The 22,642-nt window shown below is 37.5% G+C and overlaps 1 protein-coding gene across 3 annotated transcripts; it reads right to left on the bottom strand.

The window, feature by feature from the left end:
• Positions 1-6,488: 6,488 nt before the first annotated feature.
• Positions 6,489-22,578, bottom strand: LOC124633710. Of its 3 annotated transcripts, none has more exons than XM_047169018.1 (7): positions 22,430-22,578; positions 20,998-21,355; positions 11,002-11,249; positions 10,511-10,599; positions 9,326-9,519; positions 8,061-8,212; positions 6,489-7,666 (listed from the first exon to the last, which is right to left on the bottom strand). In XM_047169018.1, the coding sequence occupies exons 2-7, from the start codon at positions 21,066-21,068 to the stop codon at positions 7,491-7,493; spliced, it is 930 nt and encodes a 309-aa protein (XP_047024974.1). In that variant the 5' UTR covers positions 21,069-21,355; positions 22,430-22,578; the 3' UTR covers positions 6,489-7,490. The 3 variants fall into 3 exon arrangements, with proteins under 3 accessions (XP_047024974.1, XP_047024975.1, XP_047024976.1); XM_047169019.1 differs by lacking the exon at positions 22,430-22,578 and adding an exon at positions 21,996-22,122; XM_047169020.1 differs by lacking the exons at positions 20,998-21,355; positions 22,430-22,578 and adding an exon at positions 11,414-11,606.
• Positions 22,579-22,642: the final 64 nt, after the last annotated feature.

The following is a 22,642-nucleotide window of genomic DNA, read 5'->3' as shown; positions in this document are numbered from 1 at the left end:
ATATTTGATGTTTACACCTGATTTTCTCTAGATTCCCATGGTTCACATTGATGCGACTAATGCCATAGTAAATCAGAGCCTTTATCATTATACTGTGCTATATTTCGTTCGTATCCGCCGTGGGTATGGTTTTCATACTAAGGTACCTTTGAATGATTTAAAATTTTTCACAGTTTAGAGGCCATTATTATTTAAGAAGTGTTTGATATGAATTTCACTTTTTATTCAAAACTTTAATATCTCTACGCGTTCATGTGAAAAAGGGTAGGTAGTAAGTTTATAATTATTAAAAAAATATTTTATGTCATGTAAGCAAAAATAATATTTTAATATTTTATGTAACTTCAAATTTATCATTTTCGCAATTTTTCCTTTATCTATACATATAATAAATCTGTAGAAAAGTAATTTTTGTACATTGAAGAAATTGACAAAAAAAATAGCCAGCATGTTAAAGGATAACTAACAGAACCCATTTCCATCATTTTTGTCATTTTTGTCTGTTTGTCTGTTTGTCTGTTTGTCTGTTTGTCTGTTTATCTGTTTGTTTGTTCGGGATTCACGTAAAATCTACGAATTAAATGCAGACAATGCTTATATACAAAAATTCTACGTAACTTGGGGTATTACTTAGTCTTTGTTTCATCGAAATCGATTCACTCTATCAAAAGATATGATTAATTTTGTGAATTCAAGATGTAAAATATTACGACACGCAATCTATTTGTCAAAACTGTACATTTGAATGTTGTACTTATATTAGTTGATCGGCCTATTATTAATCTTTACACAGAAAATCACACCTTTATAAGTAACTTCGGAAGAAAAAAAAATATGAAAATTTTGTTTAGCCAAGGTTAAAGTAGCTCCATCTGTGGTAAATAAAATACATCATCAATTTGTCAAAGGAGCGAGGTGGTAAATGACAATATTACCATACATTCTTTATAGAGGATTATTATTTCAACAGATGGAGTTGTGTATTTTCCGTAATTCACCATATTCTAACACGTAGTGTAATTTTTCGATAGACATTTCAATAGTGTTTGTCAGTTGCCGTGCCACATCAAAATCCAACTATAATTATTACCTTGATGAAAAGAAAATTAATAGTTCTCAGCCAAATTTAAAACGGTGCCATCTAAATTATTTTTTGAACATTATGTCAAAAATGATGACTTTAGTGGAACAATTAATTATAATTTAAAGTTACAGATGGAGTTCATATCAGGATTTTTTCATAAACATAGTTTAGCTTATCTTCCACTAATGTGGTGGCCTTAAAACAAATTACTTTGAGTGAGTAGTATTAAGTAGACCTTAATTATTTTTTCTGATGCAAAATATGTAAACTTAATCCTAGAAGAAATGAGGATCTATCTCTCGCAAGCGCTGCTAAGCGTGAGGAAGGTAATGTAGGATTCTGTAGCTTTAAAAACAAGCCCAGATACAAAGTGCAGATAAGAAATGGGAGCTCTCTCTATTTAATACCATACACACGTAAAATGCTTTATGCGTCTGAAAACGTACAAATTACGCGCCGCATACCAGAGACATGCTTACTTTCAACTTCTGATCGCAAATACACTGTTCACGATTACGAACAGTCTCAGTAAGACCCGAGCCAAGTCTAAAAACCCTAAAAAACACCTTTTATATAAAACTACGTTTGATGTCATTTAATCACAAAGACAGAATTGTTCTCTGTTGCAAATCCTATCCACCTATATCCTGTCCTAATCCAGAATGCATTGCAGGTGTGCATTGCACAAAAACCAATGGTATCCTATTCGAGAAGTCAAAAGAGTTGACCTGCCAACGTCAGCTTCTGCGCTAAGCAAGTGTTCTTAATAGTACCATCAGAATTACATTCATGGTTGAATGAGGTGAATAAATTTTCAGAAACCACAATAACAGTAGGAGCCAAAGAGTATTATCGCTTCATAGAGCTCTGATTGGCCCCAGGTGACCAAGTCAGGTCTGATTTGTTCGTTCATCAGATCTTTGAAAGTGTTTCGGTGGATACTTACTGTCGTCCTGTTTACGTGTGACACAAAATATGGTATATAAACGTCCTCCGCAAGAGCGAAATTTTCCCGGTGTGCGGTAGTGACGCACAGTACAACACTTATGTTTCTTTTGATTTGCTGGCTCCACCAAGAAATGACAAATTGCGAGCGTACATTCTGAAAATCTTGGCAAAACTACAGGTTTCAAGTACGAACACATGAAGTGGACTCTCACAGATACGTACATTTTGCCTATTCGTGAACTATATAATGCAAACATTTCGGTGGAGTCCCGGCTTAGGCCTCCCCCACATTAGGCGTGCGCGATCCTCGCAACGCGCTCGCGACGCACGCGCGGCGCCCGCGCTACTCACACGCCCGAGGCTCGCGCACGCCTAATGTGTGGTCAGCCTTACCATGAGTAAGTGAAACTATCCTACCCTATGCACCTGCTGATGATGATGACTCATTTTATCATCCATCCAGCTATTCCCCAACTATGTTGGTGTTGGCTTCCAGTCACCGAATCTGTTTTAGTACCGATATTTTGCTTGGAGCGACTACCTATCTACAATTCAGTCAACTACACAAGACGATATCCATATTATGGTAAGACTGACAGACTTTCTGGCTTCTGATTAGTCGCAGCAGCTGCAGAAAATGTACAAATGACAGCTTTGTCAGACTCAAAGCATGTAGACATAGATTATAGCTGTTTCCTGTGAAAATTACTTACGCACCATACGTAATAATTTTCCAAATTGGCTGAACAACGTCACAAACTTTACTTCTTTTATTTAGATAAATGGTCACATCCACAACACAACCTTGATCAATGAATCTATGCGACTGCTAAGTGCTAATCCTAATTATACTGTCACGTGAAAGAATGCACCTACGGGATAAGTAGTATTTTGACGATTCTATATTGCCCACGCAGACGAAGTTGCGGGCAACAGCTAGTCTGTACTATGTAACTTTGCTTCGTGCCGAATTTTAAGATTCTGAGTTCACGGGAAGTACCTTGTAGGTTTTGATTCCCTAGCGTGTGACGGAAATTCGTCTAAGGTGTCGGTAAAACTGCTGTATCTTTTGATCGCGTTAACTTAGAAGTTTGATTTTTTCATTGCTTAAAGGGACAATAGACCTAGGTATTTGGTATAAATTTCAATTTGGTACCTTTATTCGTTCGTGAGAAATAAGGTAGTAAGTTTCATTTTATTAAAATATTTTTATTATATTATATAACAAAAAAAATTGAGATTTTCGCAATTTTTCCTATATTTGCATTATATAACAATGCTTCATGCCAAATTTCAAGATTCTGAGTTTACGGGAAGTACCCTGTAGGTTTTGATTCCTTTGCGAGTGTCGAGAATTTGTTGAAAATATCGACATAATCGGTTGTATCTTTTGATTGGCTTGGCTTAAAAGCTTGATATTTTCACAGCCTAAAGGGACAATAGACCCGAGTATTTCATGTGAATTTCAGCTTGATACGTCCACGCGTTCTTAAGATAAAGGGTCTTGACAGACAGACAGACAGACAGACAGACGGACAACAAAGTGATCCTATAAGGGTTCCGTTTTTTCCTTTCGAGGTACGGAACCCTAAAAACGTGACAGTGACCAAACCCATTTACAATCATATGCCTATGAAACAGCCAAAGCCAAAGTTACTGTAGTGGCAAATAAACGCAAATGTTTGTAATAGACACGGCATAAAATTCCTGAACCCAGGTAGAGATCCAATCAGATTTTCCTGTAGCATTCAGAAAATCGCAGCTGTATATGTCGGTGTTGAAATTGCGCACTACGTTAGAGCCCCGGGGCCTAAATTGAAAAGCATCATCGGGTTTACACACGCACTGCAATCTACCATAGCTATCGACCCCAGTCCGAGCCAATTGTACCCGGCTAACAAGCGAAGTAGGAAACAACAGTAATTCTAACAAAAACACACTCTCCAAAATACATATAAAATTGCATAAGAACTGCTTTAAGTTTTTTTTTTCAGCTGAATAAGCATAACTGCCTATTCAACGTGACTATTAAGGTAATCTAGGCTGTGCTTATTCCTAAATTTACAAATATCTTATTTATTTCAATAAGTAGACTCAATTAGATAAGCTCTTAATTAGGTTAGGTTAGGTTAGTATTACTTAAAACTGGCATTTTACTCAGCAATTTTGACAATAAGACTTTTATTCGTACCTCCGGATATTTCTTTTTCTGACGACAAAATTAGGCGTCCCTTAAAAGCCACGGGCGCGAACGCAAATCCGATTTGAGTAATGAAACGAGACTAATTAAAAAGTCGGAAGAAAAATTATGAGAAAACAGGGCTTTATCTGGGAAGCTATTTGTTTTTAAGAACTTATAATTCCTTTGAAGTAGGCGTTATAATTCCAGATTTTCGTAGGTGCTTAGTACATTTTGTCTCACAAAATGAAGAATATATTTTGCATTAAATGGTTGTACTACCTACCTGCATGCTATAGGTATACCTGTGGATATAAGACTTAATATAAGTATACAAAATAGCAAACAAGATAGGTACATCTATGTAGGTATAATAAATAACCTCGTGACCTAATATTCACGATAAGTCGAGTTAATAGGTCAATGTCATTAAGTTAACTTAAACGCTATCAATAACTAAAATTACAAAATAAGAGGTAAATACCACAATAAGCATTAACGCTCACTTGGTAACAACGGCCCAAATTTTATTTTAATACAGACCTCTTAAATAGTGGTTAATTATACCCAAATATTTAAGCTCTTTGAAAAATAAAAAACAAGCTCGTGGCTATATTTCACCTATATCTGCACGCACTCGGATTTCCGTATAGAAACCTTATCAACCCCGCACCCTGTAAGGAAACAAGCACATAAACTAACATAGCAAGTTTCAGTTGATGCGTGATTTTATGTCGTGACCTGAATGAATCGACGGCCCGTCCACGAATTACAGTTGAACAAGCAAGCTATAAACGCAAAGGCTTTCAAAGGTTTCACGAAATGTGCGTGCCTTAGATCGCGTGTAGCCCTGCCTTACGTAAATGCTACCTATAACAATATAACTTGTTCACCTTATTTAGATCTTGCATTCTTAGTTTCCATCAAAAAAGCCTACATAATATCCGGCAATAGTGGTGATAAGTGGCCTTCTTTTAGGTGTGGCTTGGGAAGAGTCGTGGCACCCTTACCTTCCGCCTTACGCAGGTCCTTACGGAACATGGGTGCTGTGGGAGGAATAGTTCTCATAAAAGTTGATGGCGACGCGTATCAATGTTTTGTCATAAATTTAGTTTACTTGTAGGTTCCTAATTACCCTTTAAACACGAAACAGGTAACTACATTATTATGGTATCATAATTTCAGAAAAAAAAAGGTAAAGTTAGCTATAAAAATAAAACAAAAATGGTCCGTAATCGCAGTAATGTAAACGAAGGTTTGTCACGCAACAGGAACTTTTATGTAACGACTGGTGATTTGTTTTATTAAAAAAATGAATATTATACCCAGTAACAATCTCTAGCTTAACCTACCGAACCACAATTGAAAGTAATAAAATCCATTATCGAGGAAATGATTGATGATCGCCGTGTTATATTGAGTGATTGATAAGACGTGGAGCGGTAGCGAGAACGTACGTAATCATATTATGATTTTAAAATTATAAAACGAGAGCAGGCGACTACCTGATCTATATTTTATATAGGATCTTGTTCTTATTTAAAGGTGAATACCTAACTGCCACATTTGTTAAAAAATAATTTATAACAACAGAGATGTAGGGATTAGTCCGTTTTTATGCAAAATGGAACCACTCGACAAATTTCATTTTTTACTTTTTTTGAAGAATACTAATGTAAAAGTGGTCTAAATTCTTATACAAAAAAGAACCACATGATTTCCCCCTTGGAAAGAAGGTATATTAAAATTTTGTATAAGAATTTACACCAGTTTTACATTATATAGTATTCTTCAAAAAAAGTAAAAAATGAAATTTGTCGAGTGGTTCCATTTTGCATAAAAACGGACTACTATGGTGCTGTCTGGTAAAATACCAATACAGGGCGTTTTATAATATTCATGATTGCATTCTCGTTATGTTTGTCATCGCATATCTGCACATCTATCGGAGATGAACGCTGCGAACGCTTGCCCCGCACACATATCTGAGCCGAACGCCGAAGGAGTCGTATTTCCTTTACACCTGCTGAACTGCCATACGTAACTGTCAGCTGCGTTGAATCCTGATGACATCTGAATTCGTCCTTATTTCTGGGGTTCTTATAGATTTGGTCGATTTCATGTTTGTAGAAATTCGATTCGTTCGGCGGGTGCTGTACCCAAATGTGTGCTTAGCTGTGCGTTCGCGGTCAGAAATTTGATGGGTGGGTATATAGGGTGGTTCTTTCTGGTAAAAGCATGACACCAGTAATGTGAAATGAAATAAAAACATCAGTGTTAGTGTAGATCAACAATATTTATTATTTAAATATCGTCTTCGTGGTAAAACCTGTGCTTAGAAATATTATCAGTAAGAAAATGGATTTAAGAATATCGTTAAATCTAAACACAATCTTATAAGTTCTGCTCAAATAATATAAATGTATTATGCGTTTGACAATATAGCTTTCAACTTTTTTCTTTTATTATAAAAATACGTTTAATTAAGTCTTATATAATACAAGTTTCAATACACAATACATACACAATGTTTCCGAATTCGAAAAAATACGCGCTTTTTAAATAAATAAGATCACATAATTCATATCAGAACGTGTCATACATAATTACATGCACTCATAGAATTCATTCTTATACAAAATAATAATATCGATTATTACCATAGTGTAAGGTCACAAAATATTATTTAAGGATAATAAACATTATTTCTTAATATCAAACGACTTCATTATAAAGATAGATCAATTTATCTGTTGTTACGTAACATAATTATCCCTATGCAAATAATGAAGAAATTGGACACACTAAGATAGTAACTAACCTCGATGAATTCTTAAAATACACCCAAGAACAATGACTACAAATATTGTTTATAAAATGAGCTACTCAGTACGCCTAATAATAATGGAATACAGCAGAAAATATTTAAGATGTCAAGTTAGGGAACCCCTTTGTGTCAATTGTCGCGGCAAAACTATCAAACGCAAACAGACAGCTTTGAAAATTACCCCGACAGAAATACAGGTTACAAAATAATCTCGGTTGCTTCGTAAAGCCTTACTACCTTACACTACACGACGAAACCCTGTAGTGTAGAGAAAGTCACAAGAACATACAGCTATCAGAAAAAAATAATCTGCATAACTTCATAGTCCAGCGGGACTCGTACGCTATTGTGCGTTAAACACGTTAGAGAGACGTGTATTATTTACTCCTTAAGCTAAGAGTTACGCAATTAATGTGGTCATAGCATAGTAAAGCGTAACTCCCGCAGTAGTTTCACATAGAGGTTGGAGACCAGAAGTTCATTTCGCGTAGTTCTGAGGGCTTGGGCCGGTAGGCTTGAGGTTTCGCGGGCTTTGCTGGTTGAGTGGTCGGCTCGTGAGACATGGTGTTGAGCGTCTCTTTCCTCTTTGGCGATGGACCGAGGTTTTCTACGGATTCCGCAAGGTTACCTGAGGAAATAATACGTTGATATTAGTTTGGAATGCAGCTGAAAACGCGTTTAGTAACCAGATCTTGGTTCGGGTTATCTCGACATTCATGCTGAGCTATGACCTCGTTAATACAACTGTTTTTCAATATGCATTACTTAGTTATTTTAGTCGAGTATATTTAATTGTATTTTAGTTGCAAAATTTTGACAATACATAGACTTTTTATCAGCGAGTTTACACTACTTTGGATAAACAAAAACTCACGCGGACAAAGTCGCGACTGAACAGTAATTAAACTTAAGTTCATGCAGTTGTATCAATTCTGATAACAAGGTTACTAAGATCGTTTAATATACTCAAGACGATTAAAGTAATAATAATTGTGAAAACGTGAGTTAAAACAGCTACATACCGTGAGCGAGCGTGTGAACTTCAAGACTGTCTTCTTCGGCCAGCGTGGAGGTCGACGTGGTGAGATCTTTCTTCAAGCCCAGCAACGCCATAGACAACCACGACCGATGTGCGCTACCGTCCTCCACTGGTTCGTAAGGCGATGTAAAGAAACTGTAACAAATAAACAATTATTCATTAGGTTTATTAATGTGTAGTTACTAATTAGAAATTAACACAATTAGGTTGATGGTGATTTAATAGAAAGAGTTATTAATATGCAATTATGTCTTTTAAGTCAGTTTATTGTCTCAACAATTGGAATAATTGGTTGGCTTTGGATGCCGGTATAATGAGTGACGAATGTGCTAACCGCCACTGAATGGCTTACAATATCTATAAAATCGCAAAACAAATCCGACCATTTTACTATCTTGACACTAGATAAGTTAATGAATGTTAACCTCTGTGTAATTCTTAGAGGGGATTTTTAGGTAAAAAACAAATACTTTTTTTTTCATGAAATTTTACCAAATACCGATTGTTTTAATTGGGACATTAAACATGTTTGAACGTAATCTTATCACTGACATTTCTGCGAATGTAGGTACACAACAGTAAATATCAACATTAAAATTTTAAATAACCTTGCATACTATCAAGAAGTAATCAATTTAACTCATTAAAAGTTCATAAGTACGGACGATCTCGTATTCTGAGTCAAAACAATATAAATAAATATGAGCTGTACATTTTTTGAGAAATATCCTGAACAAACAACAACCAGTTTTGGTCTAGACATTCAGGTAGTGTTTAATGTTATAAAACCAGAATAACGGGTGACAAGCAAGTTTCGAGAGACACACCTCTAAAATATCTTGTTCCAAGATATTCTTGCTTATTATTATTGTTAACGAATTCAGACAAAGGTGATTTTTTTTTTCTAAGAGATCGTAAGGACACTTTGACCTTGACGTCTGAAATAAGACTGTCAGCCCACGACTGAGATAATTGGTGACCACATTTTTTTAGGCGTAACATAGAACGTACTGCAATAGTGCAACCCACACGTCCTATAAAGTCGGTCAAAAAGTCCTATAAAAAATCGACCCGATTATCTGTCCTACACAAAGTCAGCCTTTAGCGGAAGGAGACATGGATGGACATGACATGGATCATGACATGAATCACCCCCTTTTTCGTCAATTGGGCATCGATACTAAAATCCTACAGAACGCAGGATGAAACCTATTTCCCTGATTCCCATTTGTCTATTTCTGTACTGACCGGTTGCCATTAATCCTCCTGCGGCTGGAAGGGCTGCCGGGCGGCGAGTGCGCCGGCGTGGCGGGAAGGCTCTTACTACCACGGCGGTGCATCAAGCTGTACTGGTGCATCTCCGGAGCTACCGCGTGCTCCTCCTCAGGGGAAGCCACAGTGAACCCGCGAGACGACTTCGATGATATTATTTGATGAGCCACCTATAAACAAAAAAGGTTATAAGTTAATCAGATGCTTAGAAAAAAAATCGTAAAAAGATCCCGACGAATTGAGAACCTCCTATTTGGGAAGTAGGTTAAAAATACAGGTCACCGATGGTTACCGATGTGGTTTGCATATTAGTAACGGCTGTTCCCAATATAATTCATATTTATCAATTTGGTTACTTTACAAAGGAGTTTGATATTACTTGTATGGGGCTAATGTCAAAATTCTATGTATTTCTAGTAAGCTAATCAGATACATGAAACATGAGTACATAATAATAGTCACGAAATTGTTCTAGAATTTTTACCTATTTGTATTGTATAGCACATAATTGAAGTCTAGAACTGCGTATATGTTTGTGTACAAACTATTTGAGTAGAGGAATCTCTGATAGTGCAATCTTGCAAAATAAACAGCTTTGTTTACTTGATAATTAAGATCCAAGTATATAAAATCGAACCCATCTATACCTACATATAAAATGATGTAATAGCTGAAAAAAATTGCAAGCTCAACAAAATAGGTTGAAGATAAGAGTTAATTCAAAACATCATTGCTAATCACCAGAGCGAGTTATCAAACGGCTCGTGCGATAGAAACAGGTACACAAGCCCATTTTATGTGTTGATAAACTTTTTATTAACCGGTAAAGTTACGATTATATTCATTATATAGAAAAACATATCATATAGAAAAACATATGCAGTAAGCGACATGTCCAAACAATGTTAAATAAATTAGTCACGTTATTTTCTTCGAACAATCACAATAACAAGCCATATACCTAGCTAAGTCGTGTTCAAAGCACATGCATAGTAAATTGTTTGTCATGAAAGTCAATATCATATGTCAAGTAAGCAATTATGACGTGGAATTTCCGTTTGCCAACCGAGATATAAATCTAGAAGACTGCGTCATGCATCAGAGTCAAATTGAAAGTAGATATAAGTATAGAAGGTATTTGTGCTGCAATAGGCTACCAACCTTGACAATCGAAGTGCCGCATGCCGCGCCCTCGCCTTTGAATCCGTCGTCGGTGCCCGCTGGCTTCGGCTTAGAAGTAACAGAGTTAACTGAAAATAAACACACGCAATTAAAACTAGACGTTACAACATGTAATAAATGCAACTACGATTGTAGCCTGACGTCATGTGCATAATATCAACTATGTAAAGCGTGATTATTTACAAACAAATGCTTGGGACATTATAATAGTATCAATGCTTTGTTTAGATTTAACAATGCCTGATGTTCTTTCGTGAGATAATTTTCTATTAGTGCTTTATTATCTCAATATATTTCAACTTAACTGTTCGTTTCTTTTAAATTATGCAGCAGTTAAAGTAGGTAACTACATAGCAACAACTTTAAACATACCACAAGTCATTCGATAGAATTTAAATAAAAGTGTTGCCGTGTACTGTTCAATGTCAATGTCATTCGATAACCTTTTGTAATTTTCATAGTGGTCTTACCAGATGTGTTTATTGGGGCAATGCCGTGGAGCACGTCTTGGCACGGTTTCGTGTGCTTCGACCAGTCTTTCTCCTTGACTATGTTATAAGCTGAGGGGGCCTTGACTTCGTTAGACTGCTCGGCATACACTTTGGGGGCCTCTTGGTCGAATCTTGGCTTCCCAAACAACACGTCGGTCTTGGGGTATCGGATGTAGAAGAATGAATCTTCAGGAGCGGGCGGCGATCCAGCGAATGGTTCGAACTCTCTGCAGACAAACAATTGTGAATTAGATTTCAGTGCCTCACGGTGATTAGATAACAAACAAGAATTGTACCCTCACAAACATGTTATAATATAACAATGGACAATAATTGTTTAAGAGATTGATACTATTGTCGGTCAACCTGAAGGCAATACATCGACACTCACGATAAGATGTTGTTGAACTGAGCCACCATGTTCCTCTTTTTGAACATTTTTACAAAGGTACTTTTAATTGGTTTATTAACTTCGGTCTACACAGTGCTTTGTCCGGTCACTAACACGGAGAGGCGTTGATATATAAGGAAATTATTAAGAATCCGTTCAGAACTAATGAACACAACGTAAGACGTGACGCTATACGCTCTACGTAAGTAACTAAAATGAAACGCTCAAGTTTTCGTTTTTATACCCTAGTGATAGGCAAACAAGTTTACGATAAAACCATACTGATACGTCACTTTGAAAATAAATGTAATAACAAGCCGTTGTGATGTCACGATTGTGTTGACCAATGAGAGCGTCTGATTAGCGCACTCCCTCGCGCCTCGCTACAAGAATATATCACAAGGCATGACATGCGCAACTATAGGTGCTGAGGTTATAACCGGAATCTTAGAATAGCACACTGAGAAGCTACGTAGCTCTTGGCAGGCGTGATTAGTTTCTATCGAAATTTCCACGAAACGAGATTCCGTGACAATGTCAATAACATTGGTAACACAAGCGTGTTACGAAATTTAAGAAGAATTAGGCAGACTGCACTTGAAATAGAAATCGGCTCACCACAGAATCGCTAGCCAATATCACACATCCACTGCACGCACTGCACGCACAGTGCAGCGCATGTGTGCGCTGCACTGTATGAATTTTTAATTCGCGAATTGCGCGGCTATAGCCGCTGCCCGGTTTTCGCTATGAGTGCACAAACGCTCATAGCCAACGAAGTGTTGGCATTTATCAAACATGCCATAGATTACATGGACGAGGTTAGCATCTTGCAGATCTGCAAGACGTCGTTCAAGGAAGATGAGATTAGCAGTGCTAAACTGCTGCTTTTCACTACTCTTGGCAAAGTTAGCCAGATGCCGTCTCGTCGAAGGGATGGCACAGAGAAGAGTCTCCAGGACATCGTCACGCTGTTGAAGGAGACCGACCCGGATGACGTGCCCGATTTCGTGGCGAAGGACCTGCATAAGCTTCCTCCCGTCACGTTCGACCACGTAGATGTCACCAGGCTGCTGAAGGATATCACACTCCTTAAGCAAAGCCAGGCTGAGATGCAGCTTCAGCTGGAGGTGTCCAACAACACCATCAGTGATCTACGGGCAGAAGTAGTAGCATTGCGCAACACAATTTCTGCAAGTAGGTCACCTATCGCCAGCGACAGTAATGTGAACACGCGTCGCGGGGCGCAAAATGCCTCCATCTGCAGTTTCGAGTCGGCGGGCTCGAATGCGTCATCTACTGCCGAGAATGCATGCGTTGCAACGTGTGCCGCCGCCGTCCCTGCCTCGACACCGGTAGAGACGATGACTCGTGTAGGTTCGTCAACCCCCAAACGAGCCTACGCAGCAATTGTAGCCGCTAAGAAGCCTATTGAGCCACAAAACTCCCAGGTTAAAATAGCGGAAACTACAAAAGGGGGTAAGAAGAGCCGATCGAAACCAAACCAGGTTTTGAGAAGGCAAGGTCCCAAGGTCGACACGTGCGACAAGGATGGGTTCGTCAAGGTCGAGAGGAAGAAGAAGAAGAAACCTCCTTGTCGGAATCAGTGCGGTACTGCGCTGGCGGGGCCCAATATGCTGCTGCGTCCAGCTATTCCAACGACGCTGCTGTACGTGTCCAGGCTGCACCATTCTACGAAGGTTGAGGAGGTCGTAGAGTATCTGCGCGTCAAAACAAACTGGACCTTGAGGGTCGAGAGATTGGTGCCGCGTCACAACTCGAATTTTAACTCGTTCGTGGCGCGTATTCCGACACAAGGTCTCGAGAAGGTCCTCAAGGAAGATTTTTGGCCGAAGGGTGTTGTTTATCGCCGGTTTCGTGGCCGGCTACGTGACACCAGTCAGCGTAACACGACGCCGACACATCGTGTGCATTAGTTTTAAGAATATTAATTTGTTATGTATTTATAGTATGTTTAAGTTTTTATAGATATAGTATTGTATTTATATATTGATATGGTGTTTTTTTTTTTATGTATTAGTTTATAAGTATTGTAATGTACGATATATGTGTATTTGTATTTTTATGGGCCCTAGTTGCCTGAAATAAAGGAATAAATAAAATAAATATCCGTCGCGGACCAGAGTACATTAACATAACAGTAATTCATCATCCTCCTGCCCTTATCCCAATTTCATTTGGGGTCGGCGCAGCATGTTTTCTTCTTCCATACTCCTCTATCTCCCGTCATCTCACAAGTAACATTCTTTCTTACCATATCTACTTTCACACAATCCATCCATCGTTTTTTTGGTCTTCCTCTTCCACTATATCCGTCCACGTCCATACTCATCACCTTCCTCACAACATGACTCTCATTCCTCCGCATCACATGCCCATACCACGACAGCCGGTTTCCACGCAGTTTTTCTGATACCGGCGCCACTTTCAAACTTCCTCTTATATACTCATTCCTCACTCTATCCATTCGCGTAACTCCACACATACCTCTTAACATTCTCATCTCTGCCGCATGCAATTGTCTTTCATTCGTCGCTTTTGTGGGCCAGCACTCTGATCCATACAAGACAGCAGGTCTGACCATACTCTTGTAAATTTTCCCCTTAAGTTTAAGGGGAATACGAGGGTCACAAGTTGTTCCCGTTACCTGCCGCCATTTCATCCATCCTGCGTTAATTCTGTGCGTAACTGTCCGATCTATTTCGCCATCGCCCTGAATAAGCGAACCGAGGTACCGGAAATCGGAGCAGACTGGAAGAAGTGCGTTATCAAGCGCTATGGCTTCAGGACTGGAGAGGCCGCCGAAATCGCAGAACATGTATTCGGTCTTGGTTCTGCTGATTTTTAAGCCAACATTCTCCAGTCTCTGTTGCCAACTCCCCAATCTGCTCTGGATCTCAGGTCCGTCTTCACTAACCAGGACGATGTCGTCGGCAAACAGCATGCACCAGGGTGCCTCCTCCTGTATGTCCGCCGTCAAGGCGTCCATAATAAGCAGGAAGAGGTAAGGACTTAAAGCAGACCCTTGGTGCAGGCCCACAGCCACACTGAACTGGTCAGTATTGCCGGCCGACGATCGGACATACGTACAGGACTGCCTGTACATCGCACGAACTAACTCCACATACTTCCCAGGCACACCTTTCTCTTTCATGGCCCACCACAACACTTCCCGAGGCACCCTATCATACGCTTTCTCAAGGTCAATGAACACCATGTGCAGATTCCTGTGCACACGTCTGTACTTCTCGCACAATTGGCGAAGTGCGAAGATGGCGTCCATTGTCCCTCGACCTGGCATAAACCCAAATTGGTTTTGGGTAATTTCACTCTCTTCTCGCACTCTTTTCTCTATCACTTTCTCCCATACCTTCATAGTATGCGACATGAGCTTTATCCCTCTATAGTTGCCGCAATCTTGCACATCCTTTATTCTTGAAGATGGGCACTAGCGAACTACTGCACCATTCTTGCGGGATGACTTCTTCATGCAGCAACTTATTGAAGAATAAAGTTAGCCACATACATCCGTTCCTCTTTAATACCTTCCATACTTCAGCTGGTATATCATCAGGGCCCAAGGCCTTTCCATTTTTCACACTTCCAAGCGCTCTTTCAACCTCATCCATGCTAATTTCTCTTACCAATCCCTTATTTACTTGTGCCTCTTCGAGTATTCCATTCCAAACATTCTCTTCATTCATAAGCTTTTCAAAATAAACCTTCCATATCTCTTTTATTTCCTCATCTTTACATAAAACCTTGCCAGATTCATCTTTCATGCATTTTATGTGGGTTATGTCCCTCGATCGTCTTTCTCTCTCTTTCGTAATACGGTAGAGCTCTTTTTGGCCTCTTGGACTGTCCAGGGAGTTGTACAACCTCTCCTGCGCCTTAGCTCTGGCAACTGCTACCGCCTTCTTTGCTTTCCTCTTCCATTCCATGTAGATTCTCTTTCTGTCATCCTTCAGACTTGCATTCACTATTTCAACATTCTGCCACTCTTTGAATGCTACTTTCTTTTCTTTCAAAACCTTTTGTACCTCATCATTCCACCACCATGTATCTCTATCTATCAAACCTTTTCCTCTCGACTCTCCGCACACGTCTTTTGCGACTTCCCTTATATGGCTTGCCATTTCACTCCAACATTCATTCACACATCTACCTTCCATCTCCTTCATTTCTGAAATTTTGTCCACAACCTGACTCCTAAATACATCAGCACATTCTTCCTTCTCTAGCATACGCCATCTAATCCTTGGAGGGGGCCGATCTTTGTTGCTTTTGGGCAACACAGTCACTTTGACATCCAGAATCACAAGTCGGTGCTGAGTGACTAGTGCTTCGCCTGGCAGCACTTTGCAGTTTTTGACACAGCATAGACTACTCCGCTTCACTAGGAAGTAATCTATCTGTGTCGCGTGGTGGCCGCTCTTATATGTCACGAGGTGCTCCTCTCGTTTATTGAACCACGTGTTTGTTATGGCCAGGTCGAAGGCACTGGCAGCTTGAAGTAATGTCTCGCCGCTTGCATTCCGGGTTCCAAAACCCCTACCACCATGCACTCTCTCATATCCATCGCTCAGTCTTCCTACGTGACCATTAAAATCCCCACCCACATAGACTTCCTCACTATCCTGTACATTCATCATCAAGCAGTCAAAGTCCTCCCAAAAACATAACAGTAAATAAGTCGGTAATTCTAAAAATGTAATAAATAAACTTTCTTAAAAATAAATGTCAATGAACCTTCGGCTAAAACCTTTGCCAAAGAACGCGGGGCCACTCGCCAATAAAGGCTAAAATACAACGTGAAATATTTGTGTCACAGACTGAAATATAATGGTTTGAAACTAAAGAGCGCTGTAACCTGTAGCCCAAAACAAGCTCCATCAAAATATATGACGCGACGACATCATATTTTTTGTTAGGTATTATAAAAAAAATAAGACTTAGGCTATCTCCATAACAAAGTTATTAAAGACCGATAACACTTTCCGTGTGGGCGGAGATTACATTAGAATAAACAATGCCTATCTTAAATATATTGTCAATTTGATTAAAGTTCGGGAGAAGTGGCGTTTTAGAATTCTCTGCAATCGGTTAGGTTCCATTAAGTTCTAATTAGGAAAATCAACACAATATTTGCAGAAAGTCGGAAAAATGGGTTTGTAATTTATTATAGCTTTATGGAAGATTATTTTAAACTTTACGCCCTATTTACATATTATTATGTCAGCGCAGTTTTCTGAAAAGACGATTTACGTTTCAATATCTAAAAAAAAAATTCTAGAAAGTTGAGCATGTATTTTTGATTCAGACCGATAATTCGATAACCACTTTATCGAAAAAAATAACGATAAAGAGGATAAACATAGTCACTTAGGTATGATAGCAACTCATCACATCATAACTTTTTTTTTTTTTTTTTTCAAAAAATATGTAGGTATGTCACTATGATGCAAGTGCTCTTTCCTATAAAAATACTTTTCCTGCCCACATATCAACATAATATCATCCTACCATAAAATCTCAATAGACATTAGTAGCGTATGTTCCATACAGAAATAAATAATCTTGAAAGATTGGTAAAAGGCTAAAATAACTATAACTATTACTGTACCCCGACCTGGCAAAAGCGCAACTAAGGAATTTCCCTGTTAGCTTGTTAGAAGTCAACTGTGTCAGATTTGTAAAATAATAGATCATCTTGCATATGATTTAAATCAAAACAAAGATTTAAATGTACATTTCCCATAACAAGCATCCATTCACACATCATATTATAAACTGTTTATAAACTTCATTCGAGAGCGTCAATGGAACTTGTGGAATATTTCTGAAATAGCAACAAACATTATTATTTATATGTTTTCATTCTTGATGGTAATTAACCTTTATATCAAGAACGACAATTCAATAACAATAAGTTACTGCCGGAATTGACTATTGTCAATGATATTGACTATTGAACAGAACTTTTAAGAAAATACATACCTATAAATAAAAGGTAAATGATAAGATATCGATACTTTCACCTCTGAATCGAAAAACACATTCATAACATAAGGTGACACTATCAGAAATTGATCACATCACGATATTGGTATTTGTCCATAAAAAGATTTCAAAATTCTAAGACTTCTCCCTTTAAAGTTTAAAGGATCAAAGAACTTGACAACGCTCGTATCGCCCAGCAACCACTAACTTGCACAAGAGAATCGAATCGAAATCGCAACAATGGCACCGCACTATCGGAGCACAGTGTAACAAAATATTAGCCAAAACAACTGCATAACAATTGGTGTCAATGTTACACATAACAAAAAGTTAACTGCACTAACAATTAATGACTGCAGACAGCAGGTATCAGTAAAAATTAATTAAATTAACGAAGGAAGAACATTTCGAAACATCTTGGATATAAAATACTTGCCTTGATGTTTATTAGTTAGGTACATACAAAACTGCCTTTCATTTACCGCGATGATCACTTCGAACACATTGACCTCAATAGTAGGTATTGACTAAACAAATACAAACGTCATAAGAATTATTATAAGCCACTATTGATGTTATCAAAATAGTTTAAGTGACGTCAATGTAAAGTTATATTTCTTTGGATATGATATTGATAATAATTATTTCAGATATTTGACTCTATAAATAGATTGATTCGTTTTCTAATTAGGAAAGTACAACCACGCCTCGTGTCTTTGCTATGACAAGCAAATCTTTTTCTGTTCTCATCATTCATAGACTTACTTCTTTGAGTATTTTTTTTATCTGTAAGATTGAGAACATGGATGAAATCATTGTGCTATTATGTAAACAATTTGCCTCCTGGGAATTCTTACCTATATCTATAAGTATTTTATATAATATAACAAAAGCTGTTGTTATTACAAAGATCATGTAAGTTTTCAATGTAAGCCTGTTACTTACATTAATAAAAGCCGACGTCATTAGTTGCTTAATCCAATGTAAAATGTTAGCCAGCCCGCCCAAAAAGGAGGAGTTGATTGTTGGAGCTGATTCTTACTATTGTAGATAGTGAGCAAATAGGTACATGAAATATATTAAAAGGCCATAGTTCTATAGCAGAAGGGACAAAATATATTCAGTACCTACATGAGCAGGATAAATAAAAATAATTTCGATACAACGTTACTCGTTTATTAAGAAGCGTTAAACAGAAATGCAGACAGGTATTTCTTTCTGTGACGTCGGAGACAAGCCCCCACGCCAAGTATTACTGAGAACCAAAACAAGTTGTTGATACCTACTATAAGTAGAAGTGTTAAAGAATATGCAAATAATCGTGTCGCTGCCATCAGTGTTCAATCAAAATAAAACTTACTCATACCTACATCTACCTAACGCATGAGCAAGAAAGATTGGATAAAACTAGGAATCCTAAGTAGAAACTATAGACATTACATAATAATTTGGTTTAAAGAACTGCATTTTTGCATTATAATATGTTATTTTTATAATTTGGCTTAGAAAGTACTCGTATCGATAAATAAATCGACGGAAGGTATAAACGTGAATCAATTAGCATTTAGATTAATTTACTGATTCAATAATCAAGCAGTCTTTATCATAATTACGCCTAGCTATCGTATCCACACTTTCTGAACATTATTTATACATAAAAACTATTTAGGAGTATTTTGCTTTTAAATATTGTTTTTTATTAATATTACTCACAGAAGTAATTGAATGCCGCGATAACATAACAAACAACATAAACATGGAATTTTTACTTTAACCGAGTGAGTGACTCGTTTTGTATTGAATAACGAATGACCTAATTTGTTTACATTTTAGTCATAGAAATTCCAGCTACCGCAAAATGCCAGCAACAATACTGCCTACCAAACGACCTACTTAAACATAATTGAAAAGCTCTGACAAACCATAAGGAAAGTATAAGGCCTCATTTACGGAGACGCGGGGCGTCGCGCGTTGCGTTGAGCGGCGCGGCCCGCACTGAATTCAAATATATGGCATTGTATGAGTGCGTTTACGGAGAAGCGATTTTAGACGCGTTTGTTTGAATTAGGGCATATTTTGCGGCCGAGCCCGCGGATGGCACCGACGCGTCCCACGCGGCGTTTATCGCGGCGGCGCACGCAGCGGCAATTCTCGATGAAGAATCTTCTGTCAGTCTTCGCTACACGCTAGAGGATACGCCGCGGGCGCCGCGGCGGGCACCGCCACGCTTCCCGTCACGCTTCTCTATGAACATGGTCGTATATTGCCATAAGTTTGTGTTTACGCGTGCGATGATGCGTGCCGCTTCACGCGCCGCCCCACCGTAAACAGAAAAAACGTACGACGCGCCGCGAGACGCCACGCCACACGCGACGCCCCGCGTCTCCGTAAATGAGGCCTAAGACATAATCCAGATTTAGGTTTGTTTGGTTACTATTTTCATTCAATGCCCACATAAATCGTTACAATATAAGCAATTGAATCTCAAATCAATGCACGTGCAATAATTGATACCAAATAATAGTTATTCGTTATTGACAATATGTCGTCATATCAGTCTAATCCCAAGTTAATGCGCTTGGAAACATATATGGCGTCATAATCTATTAATAAATCATAAGAAAATAACAATGCATTTGGAAACTTTCAAACGGTATATTATCTATGATTGTCACAGATTTTATTTCCTTATCCAGCTTGGATTATAGGAACTGAATAACTGGAGAAGGGTAGCTGAACATTAGTATGAGGTACTGAAGCGATTGAAAATAGCGATAATCTCGTACTATAACTATTCATAGAATTTAAAGCTACCTCTTCAAACACAAATACAAGATATTATGCCTCTCAAGTAGACAGAAGTAAACAAGCACATGTAGGTACCTATGTTATAGATACTTATATAAGAGCTGAATGACGACACAAAAGGTAGATTATGTGTAGCAAACATACATCACATCTTCATACAATAATTCCATAAGAATGTGAACTTATTTAGAAAGCATGCAAACCTTCTATCATCGTCTGTCCAAGCCAACAGATGTGCACTTGCCAAGAACGTAGTTTTGCATTCATTACGAATTCTATTTTGGTGCAATTATTATTGTTTGGTGCATATTATGTCATATTAAGCAACGCAGAAAAATGTATGTATTGAAAAACTTGAATGCAGAATGTTAAAATTAAAGTTCTTTCAACCTTTTTGATTCTACCAGATTTTGTTTTTTGTAAAAAAGAAATTATATGGTTTTATTGGCATTTAGAAAGAACTCTAGACATTCACAACTTCATTAAATCATCATGAAGTAGCCTCAGCACATTAACAAAAAACAATAAGTTGGATTATTCATCAACAAAATTCAATTCAAATTAACACAGATTACTGGAACTTGTGCCACACAGTACAATTTATATTCTAACAATATAATGTAGGAAGCATCTAATACACAAAGGACCCTTCCATAAATGCAATAAGATATGGATATTGGAAGGTCATTTTTGTAGTAGATATTTCCTACATTGTTGATTAATGTTAGTGGATAGTAGCTATGGGTACTTACTTTACAGGTTTAGTTTTCATCCAAGCAGGAAGTGTGAATCCATCCTTAATTTCAGGGTCACTTGAAGCCATTGTATAATTTTAAGAAAAGAATAAAAATAACAAAAAATCACTTATCTACTGTGAAGACAACTGTCTTGAGAATATACAAAAACCTGAATGGTGTTTATCTTGAGCAGAAAAGATAAGATTGTTTTAGTTGGCAATACAGTGTGACAACATTATGAAACAAGAAAAATAATAAAATTAAGTAATATTTTAATTACTAAAAATTATAAAACTAATTGAATTAACTAAAGTAGTGTTCAAGACACCCTTTGGGCTTCACTAGACTTCATTGAAAGCACAGACGAAGGCATCTGAAACAAAGTAATAAAAACAAATAAAGAAAAAGTTCAGTTTACAAAATATATTTTTTAACGTGATGTCATGCAAAAAGTGGAGTTAAATGTGTACAGCAACTCAACTAATATTCAAGCTCAATGATACCTAGAATTCGTTTCAGTGCAGCAACTGGCAAAATATTATGTGTCTACGAAGTTTTGCATACAAGGTAAATTTTGAAAAAAGACACAAAGATTGACCATAATATCAACTACTTCACTGTGTGTTTCCATCCCCACAGTTCTTCTTATTGGTACAGAAACAATGTGTTATGTGCGTGTGTGACAGATTGTATCTATGTTTATAACCGAGTGGGGTTATAATCATAGACTGAGAGAAACTGCTAGACAAGCAAATTGTAGAGGGAATTTAAGCTCAACAGGCACAATTACTGACTATATCTGAACTGTAGTAAGTGTGACAGTTTTCAATCATTTTGTGTTGTATTCTCTTTAGCAAAAGTAAAATCATGATCTACCTACACACATTATGTATAAGTTCTAAACTGAAGTAAACGTTTCAGTTTTTCTTGTTTTTCCTTATAGGTAAATTGAATAGCTTTTATACCAATGGTTCGATTGTTTTGTTACTCATTCAATAACACCACCCACTTACATGCATTATGTGTATTTGTATGTTGAGATTAGAACATAGCCAAACTGCAAACACTATAACTTTTAGACTATATGTAGGACTGAACTATAAGTAAGTAGGTACTTGTTGCCACCAATGATTTGATGCAATCACGAGGCGGATCCATGAGACATAACGTTAGTTTCAATGCCATCACTATTACAAATAGTACACGTAGGTAGCTACCCCACTATTGTTATCGGCAGGCACACTGTCTATGAAAATGATACAAATACTAAGCCAAACAAAATAATATAATTTCAGGCAAGACATCAAAGACATGTTTACAAATTTAAGACACAACAACGTAATCCGCAATACCCAATATTTAATTGTACACACATGGATGGTTTTCATTTTGTATTGACTATCGAGGTAGTTTATCATTCCCCCTTAAGTAAAAAAACCGTACTCACTGTTTCAGGAATAATAACTGAAGAATTATTACGAATCATTTTCACAAAATAACAAAACAAAATGCACGAGATCACTAATCTCACGATAACAAAATAGAAAATGGCAGGCTGGCCATTACACAGTGTTACTGTATGAGAAAAAAAATTACGTGGTGTTGTATTATAAAAAAAAAAATGTTCATCTCAGTAAGTTATTCTTCTAATGATAGTTAT

The sequence above is a fragment of the Helicoverpa zea genome, chromosome 10 (assembly GCF_022581195.2).
Source record: "Helicoverpa zea isolate HzStark_Cry1AcR chromosome 10, ilHelZeax1.1, whole genome shotgun sequence".
Lineage (NCBI taxonomy): Eukaryota > Metazoa > Arthropoda > Insecta > Lepidoptera > Noctuidae > Helicoverpa > Helicoverpa zea.
The sequence above is the reverse complement of the archived record's forward strand: the minus strand, read 5'-3'. Positions and strand labels throughout refer to the sequence as shown.